General features: G+C 35.0%; 1 protein-coding gene and 1 long non-coding RNA gene across 2 annotated transcripts in view; one reads left to right on the top strand and one right to left on the bottom strand.

Annotated features, from left to right (window-relative positions):
• The window catches only part of LOC122520572 (AF4/FMR2 family member lilli), a 77,785-nt gene that overhangs the window by 35 nt on the left and 57,712 nt on the right, over positions 1 to 20,038 (bottom strand). The window contains exons 10-14 of the mRNA XM_043640672.1: positions 19,346 to 19,624; positions 16,293 to 16,696; positions 15,894 to 16,204; positions 5,276 to 5,338; positions 1 to 349 (exon numbers count right to left, since the gene is read on the bottom strand). The exon at positions 1 to 349 is cut by the window's left edge and continues 35 nt beyond it. Of these exons, the coding sequence (XP_043496607.1) occupies positions 261 to 349; positions 5,276 to 5,338; positions 15,894 to 16,204; positions 16,293 to 16,696; positions 19,346 to 19,624 (1,146 nt within the window). The 3' untranslated portion in view covers positions 1 to 260. The remainder of the gene's footprint in view (positions 350 to 5,275; positions 5,339 to 15,893; positions 16,205 to 16,292; positions 16,697 to 19,345; positions 19,625 to 20,038) is intronic.
• On the top strand, positions 8,645 to 9,865 carry LOC122520574. Its single transcript, XR_006304564.1, has 2 exons — positions 8,645 to 8,727; positions 8,803 to 9,865. It is a non-coding gene; the product is annotated as an uncharacterized LOC122520574 (long non-coding RNA).

The following is a 20,038-nucleotide window of genomic DNA, read 5'->3' on the forward strand; positions in this document are numbered from 1 at the left end:
CATGATCTGGTAGCATAAGCAACCCAGACGCGGACATACCTATGTATATAGATGAAAAGGGAGTATTATATCGTGTAAACGATATTTTACGGAGGAAAGATTCGCGGTTATTGAACGATGCAACAGCAGGGGTTGCTAGCAAGAGGAGTCCTCGTGGCAACGCGTTGCTGGTAACGTTGCTGTTGTTGTTGTTGTTGCTGCTGCTGTTGATGGCCCTGTCTCTGTCTTTGCCAACCGTTGATCACCCTGCCACACCTGGGCTATTGGTTCTCCAACGAATAATGTCGTGATCTTTTCCAGAAACCCTTGAAAAAGCCCTTCTTCTTTGGCGCCTCGCCACTCTCAGCGGCTGGAACACGAATAGGAATAACTTCTCATCGTATCAAACGCGAGAGAAAGTTCATTTTAATCTATAAGAATATATTATTAACGAATTTGATTTCAGCAACGTCGCGTTAGGTATTAATAATAATTTTTTATTTTTAGTTCTGTGATATATTGAAATATTTAATCATAATTATTGTTAATTTTGTTTTGTTTTGTATCGAATTACACGTTCTATTGTCAAATTTTTATCTTTTTGTTGGTTTTTTTTTCCATTTAATAATCAAACCATTATTTGCGGTGGTGTCTCAATTAAATAAACGTCGAATGTGTTTTATTTGAAATTTCTTCTATTTGTTTTATAACACTATATAGATTGTCCGTAAGAAATGAAAAAGAATTTTATTTCCGAAAGAGAGAGAGAGAGAGAGAAAGAGAGAAAGAGAGAAAGACAGAGAGAACATTCATTTTCTCTCTTTCAAATAATTTTATCTATTATTTTTTGAACCAAGTTAGTCATCATGATTCCATATTAATCATTAAAATTGAAGAGAAATCAAAATGAGTAAGATAGTTTGGCGACATTATGCGACATGATAGTAGACATACTACGTAGACCAACTACTTGCTACAAAACGGTCCTGTTTTTTTTTTCTCATTTTTTTTTCTTTTCTTTTTTTAATGTAGGTATTATTTCAACCACGTTTTCGCGCGTGCTATATGTTAAACAGGAGTCTTGACGATAGGTCGTCGTCTCTTGCATTATAATTACCAGTCTTTCCGGTAGCTTTCGAATTAGGAACTACGACGTAGTCATCATCCTTCCGATATAAAAATGTTTAAATATCAATTTTTAGTATTTTTATTTTCTTTTATCTACTTTAGTAATAACCTTAACGTGTCTCTAACAAATCAAACATATTTCTAACGATATTATTTGATTATTACAATTTATCGAACTATAAATGATCCTTTCAATTTGACCAAACTCGGAAAAGAGAAACGTTTATTTTTAATATATATAGAAGAAAAAAAAATACACAAATACAATTATAATTAAAGATATATACTGTTATTATGTTACCGTAAATTTAGAAAACATATAGCTGCTTTTAAACCTAGCTATGATAACCTAGGTTTTTGTTAAGAGTTTAAATATAACGGATATACGATAATTTTGTCTATAATCAAAAATAATAAATCAAATTATAAAAATGATATATATATATATATATTTTTATCCTATAATCAAAAATAATAAAATCGGAACACATAGGCAAATATATAATCGGGGGCATATATATATATATATAATAAATATATTTAATATATATCGAACAAAATATAATAAAACATAATATAAAAATAAATTGTCTCTCGGATAAAAATCGGTTAATTTATTGGAAATAAAATCTAGAACAAATTGAAGAAAGAGGAATAATGGAGTAACTAAAACAGGATGCTGCGCGAGAGATCGGACACACCCAAGAGTCTGCGTCTCCTCCGGTACGCGTGCTATAGGTGCCACTATCGGTATTGATCCATACGCACACTGTGGCCTCCTCCTCTCCTCCTCTCCTCTCCTCTCCTCCTCTTTCCCTCGTCCTCCCGTTCATTGGCCTCTCTCTTTCTTTCTCTTTCTCTTTCTCTCTCTCTCTCTCTCTCTCTTTCTCTCCCTTTCTATTTGCTATCTCTCTTGCTATTCCTCCACATTTATGTTTCCTCCTGACGTGTCTTCCCCCGTTTACACACCGAACAGAGACTTGATGCATCGAATACGTCTCTTTCGTCCTTGATGCAACTGACGACGCCAAGAACAATGTTCAAGAGAGGATCATCATTATCACCCCATTTTCTTAGGAATACTCGGATCTAAATGGATCCCCCTTTTTTTTCTTTGTCATGTATACACACGCACGTAAGAAAGATAGATTAATTCATTTCGTTTTTCATTCTCGTTTAGATTGAAATATTTAATTATATATGTATATTAGAATTAGTATAGGTTGACAGAAAAATTTTGATCGAGATTTGTAGAAGAGTAATTTATATTGTTTGTTTTTCCCTTAATATAATTATATGTTTATTTATTTGTAAAAGAATATAATATTATATATAAATGAGATATGTAACTTTATAAATTAAATTAATTTCTTTCTTTTTCTTTTTTTTTCAAAATAATATATTGTTTGTTTTATACAAATTTTTTTATATATGAAATATTTATTTAATCAATTTAATAAATCGATACTAATTTTCCGTGAAATTGGATACGTTAGATTTACCGAATAGTTTATACAAATTTAGGATAATTATGATTACATTTGAAATGTCTGTTAATCGGTATAAACTTTAAGGAGACTATATTTATTTCCGTTTTTGGTGCACCTTCGCGTTCTTTTACTAATCGAGTTACGGCATTTTTCTTCTTTCAAATTTGTTCTTCTTTATACAGGAAGTTATAAAATATACACAATGTAAATACGTAAAATGAATGTAAGATTTATATCGAATGAAAATTTTTAAAATCTTGAATAGAATAATATACCACTTAAGAAAACACGTAATGCGATTTAGCGTTACCGAAAATCTGGTAATGAGTTCTTTTTTACATGACCGTTGGCATAAAATCAAACTATGCCAACTATTATTAACCTTGTACGCGTAATAATTTTCCGACCATCCGATAGGATTTATATCTCAGTCTAATTAGGAGTCTTGTAACCTAAAACCTATTCGTTAGATATTTTATTAATAAATTTAAACTACGAATCGATCTCTGCGTGCAAAAAAAAATAAATTCTTTTTATTCGAATATCAATAAAATATTTCTTTACGATATCCGAAAATAATAAACGCGTATGATTGATTTTTTTATTGTTAGAAGATACGAATATCTGTTTACGATAATTTGTTATTTTAATTTTTGTAATATCAGAAGAGGGATATTGTTTTTGCATGTGAAAGAAGAAAGTACTCAAGTATGTATTTATATATATAGTACTATATATATATATAGTAATACTTTAGAGGATAAAGATATTTTTGTGGTCGCACGAGTTATCGCGTTCGCGTATCGTGTTACGTCTGTTATCAACACAGAGCAGATAAGATAAAACGTTGATACAAGCATTTTCTTTTTCTTATCTATCTCTGCAAAATAGGCAGAAACTGTTGAATTTTTTAAAAACGAAAAAACAAAAGATAAACAATAAGCGGATACAAACATTTTTGTTTTTTGTAACACGCCTCAAATTATGAATTTATTCGGCAAATTTTGATGAGAGAAAGAGAGAGAAAGAAAATGAAATTGAAATCGAAAGTGAGAAATATTCGCGTCAGAGAGGTTTTAAATAATTAATTTAAAAATAAATAAAAGAAAAATATATGTACGTGTATATACATAAAATGTTCGTACATTTATTCCCATAATTGTGAGTATTTGATGAGTGAAAATAGAAAAGAAAAGAAAAAAAGGAACAAAAATTGAAAATGATACAATAATCCACAAATTATATATTAGAGGGTCAAGAAATTCGTAGTCCGATTGGTAAGCAACGAACGAATTTTCCGAAAATAAACAAGCCGTATTAATAGCCGATGTATCCTCCTCTCCCATACCGCGAGGACGAACTTGGAGGAAGAAACGGAGAGGATGATATTTTGGAACACGCGCGCCATTGCTATTGCTGCTGCTATGGCGGCTGCTATTGCTTCTTCTTCTTCTTCTTCTTCTGCTAGGGTTTATGTTTCTTAATAACTTTAACGTAGTTGCGACGATTTTATACTCTTACCCCGATTATCTTTTAAAATTCCATTCCATGAAAATACGTTTTCTCGAAGATGCATTTTCTAATTTTGTTTTTTCTTACTTTTCATATTCAAGGTCAATCTATGCGCCATATTTCGAGACGAGACAATTTTTCAAAATTCTTTTACCAAACGTTTAATTCTAAACTTTTCAAACAAATTATATTCAAATTAAATCGAAATTATTCGTTAGAAAAGAAAAAAGAGGAGGATAAATGATTTTTAAACAATTATTTATCGTATGTGTCAAGAAGTTTGTTGAACAATTTGTTTCTTTGAAAGGGTCAACATAACCTATACGAATAGCATAAGAGTGTTGTCCTCTCTTTCTCTCTCTCTCCTCTCTTTCTTCTTATCGTTATCTTTTTCTTTTGATTTTCTCTCTCTCTCTCTCTCTCTCTCCCTCTCTGTTTCTCTGTACTCTTGAAGCCGAAGAACGAGTTCTTCGTTCGTGACGATCCAGTTTATTTCCGTCCGTGGATCGTTGTGGCTAATATTTCGGGGACTTCTTATTGCCAAGTCGAAGTAAAGTCTGGTCCGTGGTGGTTTAAAAATAACCGCGGTGGAGGTGCGTGTCCCGCCGCCTCCCCCCTTTCCAAACCATCCCACTCCCTCCTCCCCCACGTCGTCGAAACGAAATTTCTTTTCTCTTTACTTCTTACATTATTTTGTTACTTTTATCTTTTTTTTTCCGGTTAATTTGTTCTCCATTCTTCTCGCAGCACATTACTATTCATCGTAAACTATAATAATACTTGTAATACACCGCGTTGGTAACAAAGTTTCAAAACCACCAGAATGGGGAGGGTAGGAGATATATTTCATTTATGTTTTTTAGTTTACTCTTTCGACGGTTATTATTGGTCGATAAAAAGATTTAAAAAAAAAAAAGAGAGAGAAAGAAAAAAAAATAGATAATACGGTAAACGTTAACATTCCATGTGGTAACAAAGTTTATATTTATAAAACGATTGGAGAGTTATTTGATTATTTTTTATATTTTATTTTTTCATTACGGTTAATCCAATAAAAAAGAAAGAAGTGTGCAAAATAGATAGATATATAGATAGATAGATAGATAAATAAATAAATAAATAAATAATTGCGTCGAGATGAGCATTTCGATGAAAAACAAACTTACCGGCATAAGGACCAGAAGGTAAAGCGTTGTCCTTACTACTTTTCCCATCTTTACTGCCACTCCCTGAAACAATACAAAAAAAAAACCAATTTCATAGACATTGAATGAAAATATTAACAGAGATGAGATTGATATTAAAACACGTATAATACTAACACGTTTATGTATAGGGAATAATACTATAATAATACTACGATACGGAGAGTAATAATACATAGTAATAATAAATAACAACAAATACACAGAATTTGTCGTAAATAATAATAATAATAATAACAATAATAATATAATAGATTTTAATTTCGAAAATCATATTACGTACCAAAAAACCGCGAGATCGAGTTGAAATCGGTCGGTGTCTAATCTCAAAAAAGAGGGGCAGGGGGAGAACGATGAGGAGGAGGAGGGGGTTCAGGTAAAGAGGGGGGGCAGCGGGAAGAAAGTAAAGCAGACGGTCTCATTCGTCATCCTGCTAATTTCGTTAACAAAGTAAATGGCGCTTTCTTGTGGCCAGCCACGTTGACAATTCCAAAACAAAAATTTTATTGTAATGAAACGCGATGAATTTCGATTGTAAAGAGATTCTTCGAAGAGAGCTTCACACGCGCACGAATTCGTTATACATTATTTATCGTATATATATATAGTTCATGCTTCACATACCAAATGAGTTACGAGAGAGTTCAGACTTTCTCTTTTTAAATATATTTTATATTATTTTTTTTTCCTTTTTTTCCGATTAGCAACAAAGATTATCCTTTTTAATAATATCTCTTGGAGAGTAATAGTGTTTGCTTATCGAAGAGAAATTTTTATATTAAAAATATTTTCTATCAACGCGCGTGAACTCGTCTATTAACGATAACCCAAAACATATTTATTGTTATATATAGATATGTATTACTAATATATTAAAAATATTTGTTTGTAACGTGTGAATTATTAATAGAGCAAGCCAACACATATTTATTGGTATATATAGATATGTATTGCTAATATATTAAAAATATTTTCTTTTAACGTGAATTCGGGGCACCCAATACATTTATTGGTATATATATATATGTATTGCTAGCATACTATGGTTGGGAAAACTGTAAGAGTAGAAACTGGAAGATGGTGGGAGAGAATACTTCAAGGAAATAGAGGGCACGGAGGCAAACTGGTCCGTACAGAGGACAACCGTTTGCAGAAATGCTGGGCAAGTCGCGCGAAAGAGTGACCTTTCCAGCTTCTTCGACCACTATACCTGATAGTCGTCCAACTCGTTCAATTCATCCTCGTTATCTATCATATATATATATATATATGTAAAATAACTGTAATACATATATTACATATGTAGTCGTATCAACCTAGATTTTTTTTCTCGTGTCAAGATTAATTTGTACATTTAAGTGACCAGATCGCTTATCAAGATTAGTTTTAACATGAACGAAAATATGCGAGTGGAAAGCGTTTAATTAGATTCATTTGGAACTCGTTTAATAATATCTTTATACAATGAGCTTTCGTATTTTCTTAGTTCAAGGCCAATGCAACGTTAACCGTGAACAATGGTCTAATTCAAGGATACAGAATTATTGTCGAACACCCGTTAACAACAATAAATAGTTCAATCAAAAAAATTGATATCTGACGAGTTTGTTAGTCTCGACAATGGGGTTTCAATAGAAAAAAAAGGTGTCAACTTTCTAACAAAAAAGATTGACAGTTTATTGACTTGTCCAAACCTTTAAACAAAAACTCTATTTATTTTTCCAATGTTCACGGGACAACTCGATCGGATGAAAATCCCGAGAGTTCGTAGTTGGATGTTCGAAGAATGAAAAAGCCGTGGTGTAAGAAGATTTGCGCAGGCGTCGGGGGTTTCTTTCATAAACGAGACTTGAATGAAAGCTCCAACCGATGGCAGCAGCATTCTCGAAGTTTCTCGTAGCAGGAAAGTCGCTCGATAATACGACACTGCGATTGGCGGACAGACTCAGGGTAAACCGTTAAAAAGTCAAAGGTTTAGTAGCCGTAAACCGAAGCTACGTGTAGAGTAGTATCCGGGAAAGAACATGCTCGTGAAAGATCGGCAAGGATCGGTAAGGATCGGGGAACGACGTTTCGAGGACGCCCGAGATCCTATTTCCGCGACATACTGCAACCAGCTGGTGGTACTTTTCGTCGAGTAAAGACAGATAGAAAAATCATCCACCAAGATAAGTCCCCCGCAACGACAGAAACAGCTTCCTCCCTCCCCCCATTCGTAGATTACTCGATAACAACAACAAAAACTACCCCGATAGGAGCCACGAAAATTAAACTACGAAGTTTACTTAATTATTATTTTAATTAAGCGTTCATCTTCCATTTTGTTTTTTCATTTATCGGATGACTGGTTAATTGTTTAGGTAGTAAATATCTGTAGTACTGTTAATGATTGTCCTAACACCCCCCACTCAAGCGCATGTTATTTTGTTGATTTCTAAAACGCATCCGATACAATTTGACTACCATCAAATACGTACGTTTATAAATCCAATTTGTACTGTTTTCCTTTTCACTATGGGGAAAAAAATTACTTTCATATTTAACTGTAATTTATATATATGTATAGTCCCGGTCGAAGGAAAAGAAAGAGAAAATCATGCACAAATTTCGCTCTCAAATGCATTTTCTCCAGCGTGCCTATCTTACCGTGACTCTATAACATGTTTAAAATACAATTTAATACCTAATGAATAATTATTATATACGGTATTATATATCTGGCACATTCTCGATGATTATAGCGTTCCTCGAGCCGTATCCTTCACCTACGAACGATGGTGAAAATCGGTGTATGATTGTTCGCACTCGGTTAACGGCACCACGCGTGGCCGTTTACTTATTATGTTGGTACGATGAGGTTTAATAGATCACGCGAGTTGTACGATAACACGAAGAGAACAGAAGATGATCTTTTTCACCTACTTAAAATAAATATACTCGAATAAAAATTCTCGATCCCGTGATTTTGAATAAAAATGAAATTAAATGGGCTTTCCAATTTCTCGAGAGTATAATAATGAAAAAAATCATGATGCAGAACATGAGGCATTGGCATTTTTTCAAATATATTCAATTTCGAACGAACATGGCACCCCCGCGATTGTGTTTCTATTCTCGTCGTATAGTTTGTTAGACATATTATTTAATTTTTTTTTTTTTAAATTAGCATACAACTCATTCACACATTTCTAAGATCGCCAGGAATTTGTCTTCTCGTAATATTAACAATGGTTTTTTTGTGTTTCTCAGTATTAGATGCAAGCTAGTTCGTGTCAGGCCGCGGTTGGATGTCGCACACTGCGTAATTTTATTTTCGTACTCTCGGCATCCCAAGCGTCGATTCTGAGAATTCCAACGCAAGCTGACTAACTTACTAGCTAGCTAGCTAGCTAGCTTCTAGATACGGACGAAGGGTATAACAAGAGTTTGCTTTTCCAACAGTCAACCAACCTAACCTAACTATTTATCTATCTTCTACGCATCTCTAGGAACACCCATACATTTATAATATTAATGGAATCTTAATGAGGTCGCCGACAGGCTGCCGATAAAGGCTACCTACCACACAACAACAACGACGATGAGCAACGTCTTCGAAGAAGACGAGAGGAGTCTATTCGATTCTATGGACACCCGTTGGTTGGTTGGTTGGTTGGTTGGATCAGAGCACGTGTTCGTGAGCTCTCTGGCTAACGCATATCGTGGCAATGTCCGCTACGTAGAGTGCAATGACGTAGGTATAATTAAAAACACGACGGGCCTAAGAAGTTGCCAACAACAGCGAGTTTGCGCGTTTCATTCGGACTCGATAACGCTCGTCGAATGTTTTAAATTCCATCCATCCATTCCCACCCCACTCCGCCCCAAACCAACCCAACCGACCCAATGTATACAATTTTCTGCCTATAAATAATTAAAATATACATTTGCAAGTTCAATTATTGATATTACACAATATTAATAAATACAATCAGGTCGTGAAGACCAGACGATCGAAATTGAAACAAAATAACGTTTATCTAAGGGGAAGAAAAAAGAAACGATTATTTTCTTAATCGCGCCGATGGAACAACACATCGATCTCTCTATCGACATAATCATTTTCTAAATAAGTAAGGTTATAAGATAATTACATTGCGTGGCATCTTTCTGTGATTCTATTAAATGCTAACCAAAAGTTTGTACGTTTATCGTATTACAAATTGTATTGTAAATTGCCTAATGGTTGTTTCTGTTAAAATTAACTTTGGAAATATTAATATTAAAAAACCGCACGAACCATAGATTTACCCTAATATTTAAAAAACGTTCTCCCGTTCGGAATGTCGAGAAAGGAGTTTCGCATCTTCGGTGGCGCGGTATGCGCGCCAAAAGGGCTCCTCGGTCGATATTTTCTCTCATCGCGCGCGAAGCAGTTGCGCGGTTGGAGAGGGAGAAGCGGAGGAGGAGGAGGAGGAGTTGGGGGAGTTGGGAAAGGAAGGAGGATGGATTGTTGAAGCTCGAGAAAAAGAAAAGCTCGAGAAAAGCAAGCGCGCTTCTCGAGGAAACAAAGAAGAGGAAGAAGAAGAAGAAGAAGGAAAAGGAGGTTTTTGCATCGTTTTCATGAGTCTTCGCCGTAGTTTTCTTCTTCTTTTTTCTGTTCACAGGATAACTTAGAGGGGTTGGTTTGGTTGGTTGGTTGGTATAGGTTTGCTGCTATGTTGGTGGTGTCTTTGGTGAGGGGGGCTGGGGGTAGTATCTCTGTTAGAGGTGAAACGTTCAGAGTCCAGCGAAGGGTCGGTAGACAGGCCGGTAGACGGGAGTAACGATTACCACCCCAACCGTGCCGAGGTGGTCGCCCCCTACGGTTGCTGCTCCACCCCTATATACATGCTACTCATTCGACGAACGCTAGTAACGCGCTACTAACCTAGCTGAAAACATCCCCCGATTTGGTGTTCGTCATAGTCCTCCTCCTCGACGTTGTCGTCGTTGTTCGATCGGCTTTAAAAGAACGAGGGAAATAATCGCCTGCCTCGAGGATTTTCTCGAGGGCAAATAACAAATGATTGTCGTCATCAACCCCCCTCCTCTCCGCCCCCTTCTTTTGATTATTTTCGACTATTCCAAACTATCCTAACTGACTGACATTTTGTTACTTTTGTCTTGTTGTTTAAACTTGCTCTATTTTTTGTTTTATTTTTACGATTTGATTATATTACTACAAATGTCAATCCCGTTTCAGGATAACATTTTAATCAAAGATGATATTGTTCGTTTGCGAAACTCATCGTTTTAATTCGGAAAATATTAAAACAGCAAATTCTAATGCTGTTCCGAAATTTATTTTTAACTGATATGAGTTTATTGTTGAACAAAATCTTTGTAAGCGCTTTTGAGTATTAGACGGAATTGTAATCGAAGAAAATATAACTATATCAGTTATATCGAGTATAGTCAATCCTGGCGAAGGGACTCAGAATGCCTTTGGACTATGCTAGAACTTTCAGGATTTATCTTACCCGGAAACTTTTTCATCCTCAGACCTTCCGTTTTCTTTTTAAAATCGGATTAAATTCCGTTGAAAAAAAAGGAACACAAAAGATATTGAAGTTTTTCTATATTCCCGGTTTAATACAACAAATGTACGGTTTGCTTTAAAATTTGATTTGACGCATGTACTATGAGTCATTAACATTTCTTAAGAATATTTTTAGAATGAGTAATACTATTTTCGTAGAATTCATATTAATAAAACCGATTATTTTTTTTTCTTTCAAAATATTATAGATAAGCAATAAATTAGTTCGTATGCTATCCTAAATTGTCCGATAGCATATTACATCTATGTCATAATAGTAGATCTTCTAGTAGGACAGCTAATCTTTATGTAATTGGACAATAAGGTCGTTGGGTCGTCTTTAAATGGTGGCTGTACGTATTTAAGAAGGTCTAGAACGCGAATAAATTGTGCCTACCATTCCTACTTTAGTCGTTTATCGACCAAATTAGTCTGGTCTGTAATCTCAGCAACGTATTTATTTATACACATGTATTTCCATACTGCAGTTAGAGGTCTCTATTGTTAGTCTTTATTTTCTTCTATTTTTCTTAGAAAAAGAAGAAGAAGAAAAATGACGCAAAGATAAGTCAACGGTGATTCCGACAAGGCCCGAGGATATCGTCACGGTTTTTCTAAAAATAAACAGAACGCGACCGATAAGAGTTTTAAAAGTCAGCTAACAAAAGCCAGTAAGATCAGGGACTCGTTTCTTAGGTCATCTCTAGGTCGTCCGTAACTTGTACACCCTATATTTCCAATCCTAAATGCACGGAGGATCATCGTTGGCTGTTGAATTAGCTTTTATCCAAGAGGGGAATTTACGGATTGGTATATGGGAGGTAGATGACACACAGAGACTGTATGAATATCGATCCCGACGTTTGACCTTGCCAAAACCCCCTAATAAAAAAAAAAAGAAAAAGAGACAAAAAGGGATTGCTATAAACGTTCTTTCAACTATTTCACAAGAGTCGTCGTGATCTCTTAGCAGAGGAATCTGTCTGAAGTGAAATCAAGAGGTATATATGTAACTCCGGTGTGTTTATTCGTTGGTGATTGACCGAAGGAAGAAACAGATCGAAGAGCGGTAGATGGTTGGATTGTATGTATGAGTGTGTGTGTGTATGAGAGAGAAAGAGAGAGAGAGAGACGAAACACGGAAAGTGGGAAACGTTTGCGCGTACCTTCCCCTTCAGACGAATCAATAACTGGAACCCTTGAGTCGCGACTCGTCGCGTTTCGTCGTGTCTCGTGGCGACTCGTCTCGTTTCGTTTCGTTTCGTTTCGTTTCGTTTCGTCTCGCGACAAATATCCTCAGAGTTTAAACCAAAATAATATTCGACTATAAATATCTCACGTTTGTTCTTAAGGAACTGGGGATGGTACCCCTTTTAGAAGAGAGGAGCTTGTTATTGTTGCTATTAATGTTTGCAGTTCTTCTTCTTCTTGTTTTTGTTCTTGTTCTTCTTTATCCCATTTCGTACGTGGTCCTACAAATGTTATTCCCTTATTAAAATCCAGAAAAATTTCTAATATTTCCAGAAAGGATTTTCAGCATTCATTTAGCTTTCCTGTACCGTTCTATACTGTCGACTGTTGCGTTGCTGTCGCTGATGTTTCTGTTGCTGCTGCTGCCACAATGTGTGGATGAACAAGGATGGGGGAAACATGTCGTTGTCCACGTTATACGACGTGTGACTGACTCCTATTCGAAGATAACTATTGAACCGTTTTCTTTTTTATAATCAACACTATTATTTCTCGTAGAAGGAATAAACGAGACAATGTTTTTAATTCGATTAAAAAATATGTAAAGGTTCGTTGTTCGTGAAAAAGTAATAACCCAATGTTTTCTTAACAAATACCGTCGATGGTTGTTCAAATTTTCTATGACCATTAAAATTTAATTAATCAGCATATTCGATAAGCATAATTACAATTGATAATTAATAACGAAATAAATATACTATAAAGAAGCTATTGTAGTTATTTTGATTTAGAGTAGTCGAAAAAAATCTATTGTTCTCGATAAACATATATGTTCAACTTTTTAATTGAACATTTAATGAATGGGAATAATTTTCGTTGCAATTGATATTGAAAATAACGGTAACTGTTTCGTTAATTAATTACTATTTTTAATAAAATGTAAAAATGATAAGAAATAAAAAATTATTATTGATTACTAATTAAAGTGTAAGCAAGGATCTGATGAAAATGCACAAACGTTTCAGCAACATGTAACGTGGAGGAAGTCCTTGTCTCTGCTATCTCTCTCCCCCCACTCTTTCTGCCCCCCCTTTTCTCTTCGCTTGCTTTCTTTTTATATATATATATATATATATATATATATACACATATATATATGATCCCCTCTCTTTTTCTCCTCGCCTTTGGACGGTCACGCTTTCAAGGTCGATCGCATTCAGCTGGGAGATCGGTCGATCAAGTTACCGACAGATGGCACCACGCAACGGTGAAAGTTTAACACGTGGTTTACCGGAAATCGTAGTAACAAAAGAAAAAAAATATTAAATGTTACTATAACCATCGTTTATCGATGTATTTCCTTAATTTGAACGAGTGTTCAACAAAAATAACCAAACATTGTCCTTAGAAATATAGATAAATCTTTAACATTTTCGCAATACTTTTATCAATATTTTTATTAAGCAAGTAAAGAAATATTTCTAGTTTGCTTTAAATATCATAATTAATTTGCATGTGTCTATTTTGTTAATAAAAATAAATAAAATAAGATGAGGCATTCACGAATGTTAGCTTCGAAACTACTATATGGCGCCATCTTTGGTACAACACCGGAACTAAGATTTAATAAGCGCGCAGATAAGAAGACAAGACTGACCTCTATCGTATTTAACTCGAACTAAATTGTGTTATAACAAATGTATCTTTTTACAGATAATATATTAATAAAATACCATTGATTAAAATGAAACGTAGTAGACTCGTTATCCGTTTTTTAAAGATAGAAATTTAAAAGTTAATATCGATCCTCTTATTCGCTCGGTCGATAATATCGTGCTGTAATTTACTATACACTTGTATTTTTCGAACAATTTCCCGTTCCATCAAATGACGCCATTTTGTTTTTTAACAAAAATTTGCAATTTCAATAAAAACAGGCGCACAAAAAAATAAGTATATATCTTAAAAATGTGTATCGAAATTATTGTTTGTAGATAGTACAAAAATACCGAAAAAATAGAACGAGAATACATTGTATTATAAAAATTTGTATAAATTGCATGCACTGTTGCTACGTTTATTTACATACACACGCCAGCACGTATACACACATATAACAGTCTTTTAAACGGTGTATTTTGCCGAATTAAAAAATTACAAAAAATGAAAAATTCAGAAGAGATGTTAGAACATTTTCGTTCAAATATCGACAATTATATTATGATCGAATAAGAAATGAAATTGCAAGATTAGAAAGAGTAGCACCGGTTAAGAGACGTCCATACGAGGTCAAGGTAAAATTTTGAAACATGAAAAGAAAAGAAGAAAAAGAAAAGAAGGAAAAAATCTTTTAACAGGCAAGCATTCCATATCTACCTAGAGTGTCGGATAGCTAGTTCCAAAGTAGTGGCTGTCGATTGCCACGAAAGGTCACACAGGAGAGAAAAGTCAGAAAAGTATTTCATAAGTTTTACTTATCAAACGTTACGGGGTTTCAAAGATTCAATCCGTTAGAAAAACCCGATGCAAGTTAACTCGGCTTTTATGACGGTCCTCGTCATCTTCTGCTCTTAATTAAATTGTACAAGAAAATGTAAAGGATTTACGTAGTAAATCTTTTACGTAAATTGTTAATTAAAATATTTGCAGAAAGAGAAATTCTTTCTACTCGTGAAATTAAAATTACAAAAGTATCTCTTAACGTGTGTTTTAATAGTTTACATTGTGCTTTTATTTCATAAATTTTGATGCGAAAAATTAAGATAACGAATATTGAACCAGAAGAAAAGAAAGAAGAGAACATAAAACGTAGAGACTTGTTTTAAGTGGTATTTTACGAGCACGTATTAATAATTAAAATATATATATATTAAAACGAAATTTCTTTTCTTTTTTCCTCGACCACTTGCGCTGTTATGACGTAATTTATCATTTATGTTGAGTATTCTGCTAACACGCAGAAATTTAAATTATCGATGACGCGTATTATCGTCACGTTGTTTAATATTCTTATGTTATCGATAAGATTTTATTAATAGTCAGCAGTAGTATGATTAATTTTATAAACACTATTTTAATTATTTAACTCGTTCTAAATTCAACCCAACACACACGTTGGTTTCGTGCGTTGTTAAAAAAAAATTGTCAGCGTAAGTGGTTAAGCTGGAAGATTGAAAAAAGAAAAAAAAAGAAAAAAAAAAAAAAGAAAAAGAAGAAAGAAATTCAGAATAAAGAGCAGAGACGATTGACCGTCGTTTCCAAAGTTGTCCTTTTTTTTCGCAACAACTCGCTCTTCTGATCCTTCCGTTGATCCTTCCATGTCCAAAAATCTTGTCGATTTTTACCTCGAAGAAATCTGGTTAATTTTTTACGATATCACCAAATGTGCTAGTAATTTTTCAAACGTATTCAAAATCAACGCCAATTTTAATCAAAATATTATATACATTATAAAATAAATCGTAACAAAATGAAACATCTCTCTCCGATTTCCTTTATAGTCTTCTCAAAAAAAAAAACAAAAAAGACGATAATAAAATTATAATTATTAATTAACACAATTTTTGTTAAACCACAAGAGCGTAATTTTGAAAAACAAAAGAAAAAAATTAGAGTGCCGCGTCGAGGTTGGATAGAAAAGGATCGTGAGGAAACCCTTCAGAAGGGGTGGTTTTTTTTCTTTGGACATATCGCATCAAGGGTTCTTCCACTCGGAGTGAGCCTAGTAGTTGTTGTTGAAACGGGAGGTTGTTTTTTTTGTTAATTATAATATATCCTCTCACGTTCCGTTTAACGGTGCGAATCCCCGCGCTCTTTTCCCGCGCTTACCTTTCTTGATGAGCAAGCTAGTGACCCTCCGTAGCGCCTCGCGAGTGCTGGACGCGGAGCTGTGCTTACTTTGGCCGAAGTATTTGTTGGGCGTGATGTTCGTCGGCAGGGTTAACGGTTTCCTCTGATCAGTGCCGGTTGGTAATCTAGCGTCGTAAGCGTTGTTAAGCCGTTCGAGATGTTCGATAGAAGCTGGCCGCGGTTGATTGGCTTTTCTCGTTGGGTACCATCCACGATTGGGCCCACCAGCCAGTCGGAGCAATTCCGTTCCAATAATCGCCTGTTCCAGACCAGGATTGTTCCTTCGATACCTGTTGTGTGTGCAATTAATATCGCACCATTTGTTTTCTTTCATTGATTTATTTATTTCTTTTAGAATATAAATCTTTTCTTTCTTACCCCCCAGTGGTTGCTGTAGTCGGTGCGTACCAACCGGGTTGCCTGCGGGTTTGCGCTTGATTCCCCCCAGCATGCTGAGGAGTCCTTGGAATATCGCTGCCCCTGGCAAAGACAGGAGTTTCCGGTAACGAGCAAGAAGTTTGCATGCCCGTTCCTCCACCACCACTGGCTGCTGCAACGACGTTAGTCGCGGTTCCGCTGTTAGCTCCACCATTGACACCACCACCACCCCCATTGGCACTGCCATGAGCAACGGTAGCCCCGTTGACACCGCCATTGACACCAGAAACGCTCGAAATGCATCCCCCCCCATCCGTCGAGGGTGAATTTCTCTTAGCGAATGGTCGACGTCTCGACGAGGGTCCAGGCAAATCCGTTGGCAGTGTCCTTCTTTCCACCGGTACCTGAAACCAAACCAGACGACCGCAGCCTTTTTTCTATTTTCGTTCTTCCATATTTCTGTGTTATTATCGCTACAATCATCGCCATCTTCCTTTTTTTTTCCCTTTGCCTATCGATTGGAAATTTCGAGAACAACTCGAAACTTTCATTTCGCTCGACCGATCTCGAACGTTTCGTTTCCGATCGCAAAACGCGTCTGCGCGAAGAGGACTCGCTCGTGCGTTCGTTTTCGAGAGGAGAGATGTGATCGTTGAAAAAAAATTGCCAATATTTGCGAGGACAATACCAGCCAGAAGAGGAAAAACGAGTGCACTGTTACTGTTCTCTTCTATTGCACCCCATAGATGCGTAACTACTATTCGCATTCTCGATTGATGCTTCTATCCCTTTTACCCAACCCCCCCTTACCTTTTTCTTTTTTTTTTACCGAGCATTCTGCTACTCCAGAACTACCGATTCCTCCCTTTCTTTTTCTCGTTGCTAGGATTATTAAACCAAAAAAAAAAAGAAAAAAAGAGAGAAGATGTCATCTCGGAGATGAGTGCCAATCGTATCTTTCAGACCATTCGTAATCTTCTATATCATTCTCTAATCGTTTATTATGAAACGAATGTCGAATGAGTTTTCGGAGACCAATCCCCACCCTCCCCGCCCCTTTGGAAAATGGATTTCGAGCAACGAGGGGTTGTTGTTTTGTTTTCTTTTTTACAGAAATAAATAATTTCCAACGAATTATTACCGCGTGAGAATTCACAATTCATATCTGGAGGCTCGTTTTTCTGCATCTGAATTAATCGAAGATATCTGTCAACCCGATCGTGAATATATTCCATTTCTATTGCTGAATTTATTTAATAAGAAAAACGGTTTATATTAATATCGATTATGTTAAGTGACGCAGAAGACGATGCAACGTTTTTCTTATTCGAATTTCCCCCTATTCCCCATCCCCTAGGGGAAAATTATTTCTGGTTTCTTTTTGTTTTGTTTTTCAAACGACACGACGCGTAATTGGTCGACGGTAATTGTTATTTTCTTTTTTTTCTTATTTTCTTTCCAATAACGAGACGAATATCATAAATAAACGATATTAATCTTGGTTCTTCTTTGAATTCTTTTATTAGTGTGTTGGGGAGAAAAAAAACGTTTTTGCTAACCCCGTACGACGACGTCTTATTATCATTCACATATTTTCATATTTGTTTCACAAATTTTTACGCTTCTTCTAAGTCAGTTGATTGGTTGGTTGGTTGGTTGGTCGCAGATGTTATTTAATTAACGATCGTCTCGTCGAATATTTAATTAGCATAATTAAAGAATTATGACGAAACCAAGGTCGAACGTTGAGACAGCAAATTAAGTTGGAATTTAATGAGATGAAATTAATGCGAATTCTTAACTTTTTTTTAAGATTATCAATCAACGGGGTAATTTTTCGAGAAGGAAAAGATTTATTTATTACTCTTAATAATAATAATAATTATTATTGTATTATAATTATTTTTATCTATTTCGCAATAATTTTCTTTCATCTAACTGTCTGCACAATGCTTAGACACGTTTATCATTTTCCATCTTCGATTATCAGACTTGGAGATCAGACTTTTCTTTCTCGATTCCTGGGTTGTTTTTTCTTTTTCTTTTTGAAAGGTCCCATTGTCCATCGATCGTACTTCATAGTTCATTTCCCACAAATTTCGTTTGAATTCTCGATCGCGATTTTACGAAAGTTAATTCAACGGTTGGTTTCGTGCAAGAAGAAAAAAAAAGAAAATAAAAAACTAGTAATGAAAACGACGAAGTTTACGATATTATATCATTTTCATCGAAGGAATGATTTAAAACGTCAAACGATAAATAATATTTGATGAAAAATCTATATTCTTATCTATTATTTTACAAGAGAGAGAGTGTTGCGCGCGAGAAGATATAAATAAATAAAAAAAAAAAGAAAAAAGATCAAAACGTAAACGAACGAGAGATTAGATACGAGGATATATTTTTTTTGTTCTTTTACGAGTCAGACGTGCGATTAGTTTTCATGAAATTACGTGTCCTTTTTCTCGGTAATGCTCTCTCTCTTTCTTTCTCTCTCTCTCTCTCTCTTTCTCATTGGTATGATTCACCATGACCAAGAGAGAGAATTTATTAGAAAAAGAATAGGATGAAATAAAGTCGAATATTACGTTTTGCTAATGGTACAAAGTTGGCCGGCATCCAGCCGACATTTTGGCCAAAGTCACGCTAGGTTTGGTCCCTAGGTTCGACCTTCTCTCATTTGCCTTGACATTGAATTTTCTCTCTCTCTCTTTCCGTTTCGTTGGCTTTTAGTTTGGGTATACTACTTTCTCCTCTTTTTTTTTCCTCTCTTTTCGCCATCGTTCGACCGATCTTGATTTCTAAAGAAATTACTCGTCGCATTCCCGACGAACGATCGTTCAAAATATTTATCAGGATGAACCAAAAGTTCGTGAACAGTATTTTTCTGTTTAATTGATATTACCAAAGTAAATATTTTACAAAAACAATTTGTGGTGCAGTTTCAAAGTAAAGTTTTAATACAACAAACGTGCGAAGAACTTTTGATTCGTTGTAATAAAAGGCAATGGAAAATCAAATAAATAGGAATATGATGAAGAGTGATGATGTACCTCTCTTCTAGAATTACTGGCTGTCGGTGTACGTCTGCCACGTGAAAATCCGGCATCCATCGATCTCGTATTGAGCGAGGTTTGATGATCTTTGGTATCGATCACTTGGCTGCGATGAGGCGGCACTCTAGGCCTGTACTCCATTGTTCTGTTACTACTATGACTCTTTGATCTGGTACTACTGATTACTGCGTTTTGTCCAACATCCGAACTTTCCTCGTCCGCTTCCTCGACAGGTGACGGTGGCAATGGTGGAAACTCGAGCACTTCGACGCTTACCTGTCGCAGAACGTTTTAAACATATTGCTTTTATATTATTTTTCTAATCGTTCGTTTATAAACTGTCTGACGATTTTTTGTTATTAGAGTGATGAATACAAAAGTTCGTGCGTTTTTTAATGATTAATATTTCACTTTCATATAAAGTCATTTTATTGACTTGGAAAAAATTATGCTATCCGAATTAACATAATAATAAACTCCACGAACTTTTGGTTCATTCTAATTATACATTATTTTTTCTATTACATTACAAACAAAATCAAAGTCTACTTCTCGTTGAATTCGTATCGATAAAAAGATGTGACGCATTATTTATATCATATCGATGATTACTTCTTTTCAACGTTTGGATTAATTCTAAGATTATATTTACTCGTTCATGTGTGTGCGTGTGAACGATTAAATATAAAT

Source organism: Polistes fuscatus, unplaced genomic scaffold (assembly GCF_010416935.1).
Source record: "Polistes fuscatus isolate 324 unplaced genomic scaffold, CU_Pfus_HIC Scaffold4, whole genome shotgun sequence".
Classification (NCBI taxonomy): domain Eukaryota; kingdom Metazoa; phylum Arthropoda; class Insecta; order Hymenoptera; family Vespidae; genus Polistes; species Polistes fuscatus.